Source organism: Tursiops truncatus, chromosome 2 (assembly GCF_011762595.2).
Source record: "Tursiops truncatus isolate mTurTru1 chromosome 2, mTurTru1.mat.Y, whole genome shotgun sequence".
Lineage (NCBI taxonomy): Eukaryota > Metazoa > Chordata > Mammalia > Artiodactyla > Delphinidae > Tursiops > Tursiops truncatus.
In genome coordinates, this window is record NC_047035.1 from 114,947,211 (window position 1) to 114,961,440 (window position 14,230).

The 14,230-nt window shown below is 54.7% G+C and overlaps 1 protein-coding gene across 2 annotated transcripts in view; it reads left to right on the forward strand.

The window, feature by feature from the left end:
- CD276 (CD276 molecule) overlaps positions 1-13,551 on the forward strand; it is a 30,445-nt gene extending 16,894 nt beyond the window's left edge. The window contains exons 3-10 of one of the 2 annotated variants that reach the window (XM_033851963.2): positions 1,429-1,776; positions 1,964-2,278; positions 2,886-3,224; positions 3,411-3,707; positions 7,335-7,469; positions 8,531-8,572; positions 9,948-9,983; positions 12,149-13,551. In XM_033851963.2, coding sequence (XP_033707854.1) covers positions 1,429-1,776; positions 1,964-2,278; positions 2,886-3,224; positions 3,411-3,707; positions 7,335-7,469; positions 8,531-8,572; positions 9,948-9,983; positions 12,149-12,171 — 1,535 coding nt within the window. In that variant the 3' untranslated portion in view covers positions 12,172-13,551. The remainder of the gene's footprint in view (positions 1-1,428; positions 1,777-1,963; positions 2,279-2,885; positions 3,225-3,410; positions 3,708-7,334; positions 7,470-8,530; positions 8,573-9,947; positions 9,984-12,148) is intronic. The other variant, XM_073801229.1, reaches the window with a different exon arrangement.
- The last annotated feature ends 679 nt before the right edge of the window (positions 13,552-14,230 follow it).

Genomic DNA, 14,230 nt, shown 5'->3' on the forward strand with positions numbered 1-14,230 from the left:
TTGATTTCTTCAGACAAAGGGCTTTGTCTGGGTGATTCCTCCGGTTTCATCCCCCAAATGCCCGATACAAGGGGCACCCTGTTGGTCTCCAACTGGAGAGCTGGCCTGTGGCACCTGGCATTGTGGCAAGAGATCCAATGCCCACTTAAGACCTTTAGAGATCACTACACACTGCAAAGATGATGATACCCACTACCTGTATGTTATTCATGATGAAAATACTAACTATAAAATGCTATTTTTCTAAGTGTGAGAAACCTTTAATGAGTGCAGTATTCAGTTAGCTTTGTTTCGAGACTGTTTGATCTTCACACTTTTTTTTTGTTTTTTTGCGGTACGCGGGCCTCTCACTGTTGCGGCCTCTCCCATTGCGGAGCACAGGCTCCGGATGCGCAGGCTCAGTGGCCATGGCTCACAGGCCTAGCCACTCCGCGGCGTGTGGGATCTTCCCGGACCGGGGCACGAACCCGTGTCCCCTGCATCAGCAGGCGGACTCTCAACCACTGCGCCACCAGGGAAGCCCTATCTTCACACTTTTTGAGTGTGCCTGCTTTGCTGGTGCCCAAAGCACACAATCTAACCATTACCCAAGAATGGCAGTGCCAGGCTAGGGGACACATCTCACCACAAGAAAAGCTATCAGGAACCCCTACTTAATTTTCCAGGGCTCTAAAAGAAGAGCTGGACCGGAGGCAGAGGTGACTGGGTGGGAGGCTGCAGGGCAGGAGTAGGAGCAGGGGAACCTGACCCACTGGGCTTTTCTCTGGTTATGTCATACTCTTTTTTCATTCCCTTTCAATCTCAGCTTAATATCTCTTTATGGAGAAAGTGGCTCACCACCATATTTAAATGCATGGGTATTCTTTCTTTCTTGCATAAAAACTAATCATGTGTATTTAGGAAAAGAAAAATGAAAAAGCATTTGTGATTCTTTCTCATCCAGAGAAAACCACTAATAACATTTTGGTGCATACTTTTTTAAGACTCCCTTTTTACAATTTATAAAGATAATATATATTTGGGAAATGCAACCAGCACAGACAGGTGTAAAATACCTGCCAGAGTTTTGAAAAGCTACCTCCTTGCTTTCTATCCATTGGCTTGCTTTCTTCCTTCATACCCCTAATCATATACTAATAAGAATTTGTGTGCTAGTTTGTCCCTCTCTCCCACTAAGACGTAAGCTCTGTAGGGGTGTGACCTTGGTGTTGTTCTCCGTGGCATTCCTAACTCTTACCCCTGGCATAGTGGGTGCTTACTATATTCCTGCTGATTGAATTAGAACCAAAGGTAATAAACTCTTAGGCCTTAAAAAAAAAAAAGGGGGTGGACAGGGCCTGAAGTTAACCCGGAAGGGGAGGGGGACTAGGGAGGCCCGGAGTGTCCCGGCCCTTCCTCACCGTCCTACCCCACCAACCGCATCCCCAGGCGCCGCAGTGGAAGTCCGGATCCCTGAAGACCCCGTGGTGGCCCTCGTGGGCACTGACGCCACCCTGCGTTGCTCCTTCTTGCCCGAGCCCGGCTTCAGCCTGACACAGCTCAACCTCATCTGGCAGCTGACAGACACCAAACAGCTGGTGCACAGCTTCGCCGAGGGCCGCGACCAGGGCAGCGCCTATGCCAATCGCACTGCGCTCTTCCCAGACCTGCTGGCTCAGGGCAACGCGTCCCTGAGGCTGCAGCGCGTGCGCGTGGCTGATGAGGGCAGCTTCACCTGCTTCGTGAGCATCCGGGACTTTGGCAGCGGCAGCGCTGCGGTCAGCCTGCAGGTGGCAGGTGAGAGCCGCGAAGGGGGTGTGTGTGCCCTCCCTTTGGCACACCCCTCATACTTCCCGCAACCCCTTTACCCACTGACCCAGGGCTGACCCATGTCCTCACAGCCCCAGGCACCTTTCCCCTCCACTGTGTCTCGCTGCCCTTGCCTTACGTTGACCTCTGCCCTCTGCCCTGTGCTCCCCTCCAGCCCCCTACTCAAAGCCCAGCCTGACCCTGGATCCCAACAAGGACCTGAGGCCCGGGGACACGGTGACCATCACGTGCTCCAGCTACCGGGGCTACCCCAAGGCCGAAGTGTTCTGGCAGGATGGGCAGGGTGCGCCCTTGACCGGCAACGTAACCACGTCGCAGATGGCTAACGAGCAGGGCTTGTTCGACGTGCGCAGTGTCCTGAGGGTGGTGTTGGGCGCTAATGGCACCTACAGCTGCCTGGTGCGCAACCCCGTGCTGCAGCAGGACGCTCATGGCTCTGTCACCATTACACCGCATAGAAACCCCACAGGTTTTTGTTTTGTTTTCTTAAATGTCCCCCTGGGGGTGGTGGTGGTCCTGTGTGCAGGGGTCACGGTATCTGAATCTAGCTCCATACCTTCAGTCTCTCGGAACAGTGAGATGCCTAATAATAATAACGGAAAAGATAAACAGGGTGCATAGGCGGCAATCTAACCGTGGTGGGAGTGGGTGAGGGTAATGATAACAGGTCCTCTCAGCTCTCTGGGTCCCCTGACTCCAGGGCTCTGGAAACCTCTGGAGAGAATGGAGAAGCATTCAGATCTCAGAAGAGAGTGGAAGGATAGGAGAGGGAAATGGATCCTAGTGGAAAGGGGAGTTTTGCTAGGGCTGGAGGCTGCTCTAGGCCGGGTCCCCCCCACCCCCCACCCCGGGGACGGACCTTTTCAGGCCAAGGCCAAACTGCTGTGATTCTTGTCAGAAGATTAGGGAGACTCCACGTCTGGAAGTGCTGAGACTTAATCTGTTTTTAGGTCTGGGGAGAAAATGGGAAGATGGAACGGGACCTGGGGGTTGATGGAGGAGCAGGATGCTGGGGGGTGGTAGCCCAGAGTGTCGGCGCCCCTCCTCACTGCCTGCCGCTCCAACCTCGCCCTCAGGCGCTGTGGAAGTCCAGGTTCCCGAAGACCCCGTGGTAGCCCTCGTGGGCACTGACGCCACCCTGCGCTGCTCCTTCTTGCCCGAGCCCGGCTTCAGCCTGGCACAGCTCAACCTCATCTGGCAGCTGACAGACACCAAACAGCTGGTGCACAGCTTCGCTGAGGGCCGCGACCAGGGCAGCGCCTATGCCAATCGCACTGCGCTCTTCCCAGACCTGCTGGCTCAGGGCAACGCGTCCCTGAGGCTGCAGCGCGTGCGCGTGGCTGATGAGGGCAGCTTCACCTGCTTCGTGAGCATCCGGGACTTCGGCAGCGCCGCGGTCAGCCTGCAGGTGGCAGGTGAGAGCCGCGAAGGGGAGGGCGTCCCCTCCCTTTGGCACACTCCTCATACTTCCCGCAGCCCCTTTACCCACTGACCCAGGACTGACCCGTGTCCTCACAGCCCCAGGCACCTTTCCCCTCCACTGTGTCCCGCTGCCCTTGCCTTACGTTGACCTCTGCCCTCTACCCTCTGCTCTCTTCCAGCCCCCTACTCAAAGCCCAGCATGACCCTGGAGCCCAACAAGGACCTGCGGCCCGGGGACACGGTGACCATCACGTGCTCCAGCTACCGGGGCTACCCCGAGGCCGAAGTGTTCTGGCAGGATGGGCAGGGTGCGCCCTTGACCGGCAACGTAACCACGTCGCAGATGGCTAACGAGCAGGGCTTGTTCGACGTGCGCAGTGTCCTGAGGGTGGTGTTGGGCGCTAATGGCACCTACAGCTGCCTGGTGCGCAACCCCGTGCTGCAGCAGGACGCTCATGGCTCTGTCACCATCACAGGTAGGGGCAGACGAACAGCTGGGGAAGGATAGAGGGGGCCGTTGCCTTTTATCTGGACCCTGAGCTGGAATTTAGGTAGGCTTGGGTGGTCAGAAGACTTAAAACATTTTCATACATTTCAGGTGTTTCAGACTCTACTCCAAGAAGTCCTTAAGGGACTTGCTTTATCGAGCTGATAGGAATCATTTGTAGTGTTTGCCCTTCTAAGAGTATCTTAGGTGGTCCTTGTGCTTCTTGTGCAGGGAACTGAGCACCTGCCTGGATCTGGAGGTGTGGGCGGGAGTTCTGCAGCAGCCACGAGGCATGGCTCTGGAGTGCTTTCCTACGGGAACCTCTCCAAGTGCTGGGAAGGTGTTGCTACATCACCATCTGATGCTGGGCACCATCTGACTGCGAGGCCCTGAGAGACAGCTGGGCCTCTCCAGGTGGCCATACCCCTCACCCCATCAATGTCAGCTCTCCTGATGGAGTTGAGCGGGACCCAGGCAGCCTTTGGAACAGCCGGCTCTCTCTGCCGCCCCCATGTGGTCAAACACTAGATCAACGCCGCCCCTGTGGCAGTTGCTGCCATCTCTGGTTTTGGGGTCCTAGCCCAGACACACTTCCCTTCCTTTAGTGCCCACCTGAGTGGCACTCAGGTGAAGCGGGCTCAGGCCCACACTCAGGCCAGGAGAGGCAGTCTTAATCCTTGTTTGGACCTCATTCTGGCTCCTCTGTCCCTCCTCATGGGCCAACTAAGCTTTCCCAGGGGTCTCCCTGCATTCTCTGGGGTCAGGACAGCACGTTCTGTCCATCTGGTTCTCCTATTTTCTCTTCCATGACTTCCACCCGACCCACAGCCCATGCAAGTCCTAATCCCCCTGGTGGCCAGTTTCTGCATAAGCCTCTGGACTCACAGACTTATTCCTATCTTCCTGTTGCCCCCACTTACATGGACATTACGTGGCCTTTACTTCTGCAAGCTCAGAGGCAGTGCCCATCACACTTGCCTTCTAGAAATTCAGGCTCATTCCTCCTTCTCTTTTAGGGTTTTCCTTCTGGCAAGGCTGTGTTCCCTCTGCCCACCCCCTCCCCAAGATTGATCCCACCCTCTTTCTGGAGACCCTCAGGTCTGTGCTTTCCGTGGAGGAGTCACTGCCCTGGGCTGTTGGATGTCCCGAGGGGTCTCTTTGACCTTTTAGAGAACAGTATATGGTCTGATGTATCCACAGGAGAGAATCAGAAATATTAGATAGAGCAGGATTGACAGAGAATGTGAAGCTTTCAGAGAAGGGGGGGGGTGGTCAGAATGGGCTGGAGTTTCAGGAGAAGTCTCTAGGGACAGGTGGGAGTTGAGGGGACCTTGAAGGACTGGTGAACTCTGTGATAATTTGCACACTGAGCTGAACTGGATATTCGCCACACCGTGTAGAAAGGGCTTGTGAATATAAATGTGGTTGTACTCATGTACCTGAAGATGCAGGTCTGAGCCCTACTCTGTCCTTGAACGGTGGGATGAGGGCAAGGCTGACCTGTGCTCCAGGCACCAACAACAGCCTAGAGGTGGACATAGCAAGAGCCCCTCCTCCTGGGTACTTCTGTGGCTCTGCTCCATGCTTTGTTGCGGGAGCCCCACCCTGGGATCCCCAGGGGTTTCTTCCGTGTGCTTCATGGACTGGCCTCTCATGTCAGCTGCCATCCTCCTTTCCTGCTCACTGGGGACATTTACCCCACCTAAGAGGAAAATCTTTATTGAAAATTTCAGTAGCTGACATTTAAAGTGCTTTCATTTCACAGATGAGGAAACCGGAACCCAGAGAGAAGAGAGAACTTTCCCAAGGCCACAGGCTAGCACAGTGGCTCTGACTCTTTCGGTGATTAGACACCTCTCTGAAAATTGGATGCATGATAAATGCAGTCACTTGCATTTAAGTTTTGAGGGTTTGTGGCCCCTCTAAACTCAAACATGGGGGTCTGTGGACCTTGGCTCCGGCAGCCTGCCGTGAGCAGATGAACCGGAACCAGAATCCAACTTTTAGCCTCTCAGCCTAATTTTCTCTCCTCCCCACCACCCAGCCTCCTGTTTTTGTGAGAGCAAAACTGGCCTACTTTGGAGCCCTTGGCCTGTATTTTGCTTCAGGCAGCTTTGAGCCTTGTTAAACACTCTGGGATTGAGACTTTCAGTCTTCCAGCCTGGTCTCTCCCGCTCGTGGGGGTGCTGTATGTGGAGGGGGCTTTATGGAGCAAACACTGGACGTGGAACCTGGAGATGCAGGTCTGAGCCCCGCTCTGTCCTTGACTGGTGGGCTGAGGGCAAGTCTGACCTGCGCTCCAGGCACCAACACCAGCCTGAGGGTGGCCATAGCAAGAGCCCCTCCTCCTGGGTATTTCCGTGACTCTGCTTTCCTGCAGGGGCCTCACCCTGGGATTCCCAGAGGTCCCTTCCATGAGCTTCAGGGACTAGCCCTCCAGGCCCCTCGTATCAGCTCCTGTCCTCCTCCCCTGCTCCTGCTCACCAGGGTGATGGGTCCCTTTGCTGCCAATGTCCAGAGCGGCAGCGTTGCCAGCCACGCCCGTTGAAAGTGACATTGGCTGCAAATCCCTGCATCTGTGCCACGGTCTCCACTGCCCAAGGGTTCATGGCGCTGCTGTCTGCTCTGACAGCACCTTCTGCAGGAGCTGCCTTCCCCCTGGCTTTTGTTAGATTTGTTGTCTCCAGGGCCTCTGCTCAGGACCCCGCGTGGGTCCTGGGACTGGGCTGGAGGATGGTGTGCTCAGAACAGCTGCTGGCCCTGACCCAGGCGAGGGTGGCTCAACTCCTTCCCCCTGCCCTCAGCGTTTCACAGAAACATTCCCCTGGCAAGTCTCTTCCTCTTGGGTAAACCCAGAGCCTTCACTCTGGCACCCTCAGTGTCCGCCCTCATCTTTACACGGGAATCTGCAAACATCTTCTGTCAAGGGCTGGATAATGTATATTTTAGGTTTTGTGGGCCACATACCGTCTTTGTTGCTACTGCTGCTGCTGCCTCTCCTTTTGTTGGTAACCCTTTACAAATGTAAAACTATTCATTAACTCAAGGGTTGTACAAAAACAGGCCACAGGCCAGATTTGGCCCACGGGCTGTAGTTTGCCAACTCCTGATCTATAAGGTGGGGGGGTATCACCAGGTGGGACTGGGGTAATCAGGGAGGGCCTCCCGAGGAGGAATCGTAAGCTAGATGGGGAGTTAGGGAGCAGTTTTTAGGTAGAGGAAACTGACAGCAATGGTGAGGGGGCTGGAAGGAGCCTCTGCAGAGAATGGTTAGGATACCAGTTTGGCTGGAGCAGTGGAATTACAAAGAAGAAGACTGAAGCACTATTCTCATGTCAGTAGGGAGCCATGGAAGGTTCTTGAGCATCATCAACCACAGACTCTTCAGCCCTCCCAGGTTGAGGCATGTCCACGGCAGCCACGGCCGTCAGGGTTTAGAGGGTGTATGGTTGGGCAGGGAAGGGGCCCGGGAACTTAAGTAAGCTCTCTTCATGGTGTCGGGGCCCAGTGAGGGTAGGAGCCCCTGTTCACACCTTGGAGGCAGAGGGGCTGTCCTCAGGGCCACTGGGGGCCAGGCATGACAGTCTCTCTCCATTCTCCCCATCTCCCCTCCAAGGGCAGCCCATGACATTCCCCCCTGAGGCCCTGTGGGTGACCGTGGGGCTCTCTGTCTGTCTCGTCGCACTGTTGGTAGCCCTGGCCTTCGTGTGCTGGAGAAAGATCAAACAGAGCTGTGAGGAAGAGAATGCAGGTGAGTGAGAGAGGGGGGTGTGCGTGTGTGTGTCTCTGGGTATGTTAGTGTGTCTGTGACATCAACATGAGTGTCACTTTCCAGGGACAGAATGAGTGTGGGTGTGCAAATGCAGCTAGACTGTGTGTGTGTGTGATCTTGAGGCCGAACATGTGTTGTAAACAGGTGTGAGCCTGCCCGTGAGTGTGCAGACATGGCAGGATGAGTGTGGATATGAGTGTGACTGGGAGTGAGTGGTGGATGTGTGACAAGGGGATGGATGTGTCTGTGCAAACAAGCGTGACTGTGAGAGCCTATGTCACATGGGAGTGTCTGTGAGTGAAAGCACATGGAACTCGAGTAGCACAAGCGTGAATGCTTCGTGGGTTTGCGTGTCACCGTGAGAGGGTGTGTCTGCCTCCAGGTGGGGCAGAGTCTGAAGCAGCTGCTGTTTGCTTGGGCTGGGGGGTCAGTAGGAGTTGACTTTGGTGATTGGTAGGTGGTGAGTCGACATTGATAGGTAGGTGGTTTGACCTTGATAGGTAAGTTGACTCTAGTGAGTGTTGGGTGAGTGAGTGGACATTGGTGAGTGGGTGAGTTGACCCTGGTGGGTGGTATGTGGCTGAACATGAAGGTAGATGGTGAGGGGTGGGAGATGACTGGGTGTCAGGAAGGAGAGCATATGTGAACGGAGAGGAGACTGGTCAGTTGGAACAGGTGGGTGGCTGCCTGTGTGGCAGGTGGCTGGGCAGGCTGCGGAAGGATGAGGAACCATAGACGGGTGGGTATGCACGTTGGAGGTGGTGGTTGACTGGGTTGGTGGGCGAGTGGATGGTGGGTGATGGGGCTGGTGGATGGTGGAGGGGTAAGTAGGTGGTCCTTGGCCAGGTGAGCGGCGGGCTCCAGGCTGGGGTCCCTTTCGTCCTGCCACAGCACTCTGCTCTGTGCCGGTCTCTGACCCTGTGTCCAGCATTTGGACCACAGACCAGGCCTGCTCAGCCCCATTTACCTGCTCTCGCGCTCCCGGGAGCAAAGTTCAATGATGAAAGTGGGGCTGAGGAAGTTTTGGTTCACTCTTCCAGGCGCTGAGGACCAGGATGGGGATGGAGAAGGATCTAAGACGGGTAAGTCTGAGCTAAGAGCTGGCACTGAACAGGGGAGAGGACTCCAGCGTCTGGAGGGACCACGTTCACTTGAAGGTTTGAATGAAGTGTGTCCCGGGGACTGAGGCCTCCCAACCTAGGTGCGTCTGTCTTTGCTCAGTGTTAGACCTCAGGCAGGTCTCCCGGGTGCTGCTTCGTGTCTCCTGCCTCTGCCTTTACCCGCCTACCAGGCTACTCAACCCTGAGGGACCTGCACTGTGGAGTCTGGTGGCTTCCTAGGGGTGGAGTGAGGGCTCAGGAGACAGGGCAGCCTGGGTTTTAGTTCCAGCTCCAGCTCATATAAGCTGAGTGGCCTTGAGCAAGTCACTTTGCCTCTCTGGGTCTCAGTCTCCTCCTAACTGCTCCCTTCATAGGTTCTGTGGGTTAAATTCAATGAGATCATGTATCTAAAGGGCCTAGTGTCATACCTGGCGCCTGTAAGGGCACCATACTTTGCAGGCCTGTTATTAGGACTATTATCCGCCTGACACAGTCCCACTCTGCTTAGAGGCTGTGTGACTTTGGTCAAAGTGCTTTGTTCCTCTGGGCTTCAGTTTCTCATCTGTAAAATGTCATCCTGCCCTGATGGCCCCAGAGGGCCATTTTGAAGCTATCTCGAGTGACTTTGCAAAGGGCATGGCACGAGCCTGGAGCCCAGCGGGGGCTGGAGGCCTCACTGCCTTCTCTTCCCTGGGCTTCTTAGCTGGGGGAGGCAGGTTCCCACTGAGCCATTTGGGATGGTGCCAGTTGACACAGCTTCCCCCCAACACCCGCAGAAGGAAGGGCAGGAAATGGACCCCTGGGGACTGCTGTAAATTATGTCAATTAATTCTCTGCCTTTGGTGTCCCCGGGTGTGGCCAGTGTGGAGACAGCCCTGGGATCAGGCCTCATTTTTCATGCTCGGAGGCAGGTATAATTGGCAGAAGGGAGGGAGTGGGGAGAAGAGGGAGGCTTAGAGAGCACTGGGTCCTAGTTCTGCACGATCCCAGGCCCACCAGGGGACACTTGCAGCCTCCTTCAGTGCCTCACTTCACCCTATTTGTAGAGCCAGCTCAGCGTACTCTCACATCTCCAGCTCGTAGGAGGGCCGGGGAGTTGTTCCCATTATAGAGATGCAGAAAACTGAGGCCCGGGGGAGGAGTGACAAGCCAGAGTGGAGCTGGGACTTGGGATAGCAGCCGAGGGCCCCTTTTCTGGTGCTGTGATGTTGCCCTCACCCTCTCAACTCTCCCTCCTGCCTTCTCCCAGTTCTTCTAGCCTTTATTTCTTCATTGGCTCCTATGCCTCTGCCCAACACCCTACCCCACCACTTTTCACGGTGCCCCCCTCACTGTGTACTCCTTCCTTTTTTTGCAGCCCTGCGGCCTCTGAAACACTCTGAAAGCAAAGAAGGTAAAGACACGTGGTGTTTGAGATTGTGTATCTGTGTGTTTGTGCGCCTGTGTGTAGGAGGCTGGGGAGGGCTGTTGTTGGTGGGGGTGATTATCACCCTTCACTGCTGCCCTGAGGCTCCCTCCCCAGAAGAGCAGCCTCGATTCCCCCCTGTTGAAATAGCAGAGAAACCAAGGTCCCCGCTGCTCTCACAGGACGCAAATATGATAGAGGCTTAACCAGGACAGGAGTCGAGGTTGTCTTAAGGCCACTGGTGCCCTGGAACCAACTTCCACTTACCTGGTTTCTGTCTTCTTCCACTCAAAGCTTCCAGCCCCAGGTCCGGAGTAGCTGCTGCAGCTCCCACAGCCCCTCCAGAAGTAAGGGGGAAAGAGGAGAGGGAGGGGTCATTTTCTTCTAGGGCTTGACTAGAAACAGCTCCCGTCACTCCCGTTTATATCCATTTGTCAGAACCTAGTCACATGACTCCTAACTCAACTGAGGCTAGGAAATGTGGTTTTCAGCTAGACAGCCACGTTCCTGGTCCATAGTCAGTGGTTAGTAAGTGTTAGCAATCATTATTATTTAGATTACCGTAACATCAGCAGTTACATTAGCAAGTGGTTGGTGGGAGGTTAGTTTGAGATTCTTCCTTATTAAAAGTAACCAAGAGCCACATCTACGTATGTGTGTTTGTGTATAAATATATGTGTATCTGTGTGTGTGTCTGTGTGCATGTGTATTTTGAACAAACTATTCCTTTATGCAGACTTGTCATTAAATGAGTGGCTTCCAGTTAGAAAATCAAAGGTCTTGGGACCTTAATTTTTGGCCAGAGGTTATGGAGCCTTAAATAATTTTCAGGTTGCCTTGTCATCCCTGTTAGGAAATAAACTTTCACCAAGTCCCTGGAGGCTCATCCCTGCACTGAGCTTTTCTTTGGGAAGAAAGGAAGGAAGGACATAGGCCCTGTGCTCAGGAAACTCCCAGAGGTGGGGGGCAGTGGGGCCCTCAGAAACCTGTGCAGAATTCATGATAAAAGCTGGGTGAGGGAGGGAGACGCAAGAGGGAAGACATATGGGAACATATGTTTATGTATGACTGATTCACTTTGTTATAAAGCAGAAACTAACACACCATTGTAAAGCAATTATACCCCAATAAAGATGTTAAAAAAAAAAAAAAAAAAAAAGCTGGGTGAGGGGTCTTCAGAAAGGCAGCCTCATGCAGAAGACAGAGCCCCCTAGGGGAGACCTCACTTTAAGTCTCTGCCCATAACCTTCCAGGGGGGTTCCTGTCACACCTCCCTTACAAGATGCCAAGGTGCCAAATGCAGAAGTGCTCTGTAAAGCAAGCCCTTCAGAATGCTGTAGAACGTTCCATGGCGGGAGTGGAGGCCTGTGTTGGGGTCTGGAGGGATGGAGATAAATTATCCACCCCGTTGTCCTGAACCAAATGAGGCATAGAAGGATCGAGCAGATGGAGATCAAAACGTCAGCCTGGCTGTGTGGAGCAGGGGGCCGCCTGACCCTGCTCCCCAGTGTGGCAGCCTGGCCCCCTGGTCTCTGGCCAGGCTGGACAAGCACAGAGGCAGTCCCCAGAAGGGAGAGCTACTCTTCCAGGGACAGATGGAGCCCAAAGGATGGGAGAGGGAGGGGCAGGGTCACACAGGCCCCGGTCCGTCTTCTAAACTCTCCGTGCAGGTCAGGGAGTGGAGTGAGGCCAGGGGTGTGAATCTATGGGGTGAAGGAGATGGATCAAAGGACAGGGAGGGTGTGGGGGCAGAGTTGGGAAGGGAAGAGTGTGCCAGACAGAGGGCAGGGTTGTGTGCAGGGTGGGTGAACCCCTGGGGATTGAGAAAGAGGCTGGCAAGGATTGGGCAGTCTCCCCCAGGCACCCTTGTGGTCTGTCTGATGCCCAGCTGCTGTGTGTGTGTGTGTGTGTGTGTGTGTGTGTGTGTGTGTGTGTGTGTGTGTGTGTGTGTGTGTCTGAGCCTCGAGGGCAGAGCTCGATGCAGGGGGCTGCTAGTCAGACTGCTGGGCCGTGTCACACATACTCTTCCCCTTGAGTATGTGACCACATGCCTGGGGTTCTGGCACGCTCCCGACAGTAGGACTCCTGCATTTCATGCATTTCATGCATTTAATGCTCTCCCCGCTTTTTCTCCTTCCCATCATGAAATGCAGATGATGGACCAGAAATAGCCTGACCACGAGCACCAGGGAGCTGCTGCCCTGCCCTGGGGCTCCCACCTCTGGCTGCACTGGGGCCTCAGTGTGAGCCCTGGGCTGGGGGCGTCTCTGCCCTTAAAGGATGGCTTCTACTCTAGCAGGTCTACTCATTCTGCAAAGGACACGATACATAGACCACCCCGCAGCCTTATTTCTCCGATGGACATGATTCCTAAGTCATCCTGCTGCCTTATTTCTCCAGTGACACGATACATAAATCGTCCTGCCGCCTTGTTTCTCCAATGGATATGCTACATGGACCAGCTGGCTGCCTTTTTTCTTCAAAGATGTGATACACAGTCACCAATGATCACTTCTCAGCCTTTTCTCCCACCTGCCCGTAATTCTGTCTCCTCTGACAGGGCCACTGCAGCCTTAGCATTTCCTCGAGTCTAGAGGCTTCTCCTTCTGCTCTGTCCCTAAAATTGGCCTTTCCCCTGTCCTACTAAGTGAAGACAGGGCCCCTCCCCCAGGCATGCAGACATGCAGGTGCACGTGCTGGAACACGTGAGGACCTCCCCTGGCCCCGTCTCTTCCGTGGCGCCCTGGGCTGTGCCCTGTGAGCCCCACCTTCTGCCCGCCCTCCCCACGGGAAGCACGTGCTGGTCACACTGGGTCTCTGGGCGGCTGTGTGGGCCCCCTTGGGGTCAGCTTCTGTCCCTCTGCTTTTCCTGACTTCCCTTTCGTTTATCCACTCAAGTAATGTTCACTGAGCATCTGTGGGGTGTCAGCGCTATGTTAGGTGCTGGGGACCCCGCGTGAGAAGACAAGCCCCTCCCTAAGGAGCTTGCCCTTCAGCTGGTAAACCCGTGAGGAAAGAGTGGTTGTGAGGGGCTCCTGCCTGGCTCGCTACTGTACTCCTCTTCTGTACCGCATTTCCCTGGATACCTCACTCCCATCCCATCCCTAATCCTTACCCAGAACAGAGGGTGGGGGCAGAAACCTGGAGAGAGGGACAAAGCCTCTCACCACGACTGGAGAATCTGATGGTTTGCAAAGTGTCTTTCCAGGCATGAGCAGGGGGGCAGGCGGCCAAGGCCTGACAGACCCCGGGAAGCTGAGAGCCGCAGCACAGGGGAAGCCTGGGGCCTCTCCTCGCTGGCTGGAGCTTGGGGGCAGGGACAGCCCCCTCTCCCACCATGGTGCTATTCTGGGGCTGGGCAGCCACTTCCTGGCTTGTCTCTGGCCGGTCCCCAGCCTCCAGTGGAGTAAACTTCTGATGATCTGATGTCCTTCTGTTGACATCCCTCCCTTCACCAGGAATGAAAGATGTGGGGATTTCTAATTTAAATACGGGACTCTGAGGGACTTTGTTAACTGGTGGTGTATTTTGGGAAAAATAAACGCCTTTGTAGAAAGCTTTTTCTCTGCAAAATGTGTGGCAGTAGGGCGGGCAGCGGGACTTGGCAGGAAGGGTTCCCTTCTGGACGTTTGAAGCCAGAGTAGGGATACCTGGATCTCCTTTCTGTCACTGTCCTTAAGTCACGGGGTCTCCATGACCCCCTCTCTAGCCTCAGTTTCCCCCTTGGTAAAGTGATGTTGGCTGTCCAGAAAGCCAGGCCCTTTGGTCACTTTTGGGGGCTCCACCCCGAATAGCTTTATCTCAGAAGACTAATAGCTTTGTCTCAGAAGCCTCAGACCTCAGGCTTGTTTAAGGGCTAATGCCCCCATTTCATGGATGGGGAAGCTGAGACCCAATAAGAAGCTGACACAGGAAAGGAGCTCTGTGTGCTGTTCTTGGCTGACCCAGTGGAATGGGCACCAGGCCCGAGTCAGAGGTCCAGGTCTAGGACCTAGTTCTACCCTGTGATCCTGAGCATTTAGCTTCTCTGGGCCTTAGTTTTCTTACATGAAAAATGGGCCTGAGGTTTTCCCCACCTTCTGGCTCCAAAGACTGGGAAGAGGGGTTGAATGTGGCAGGCAAACAGTGTCCAGAGAACCGTGTTCAGGGACCTGGGAGCCTGCAGAGTGCACAGTGCTTATTTGACCCGGGTGCCAGGGTCTCAGAACTGGCCAGCCAGTCAGTCCCCGAGTTCT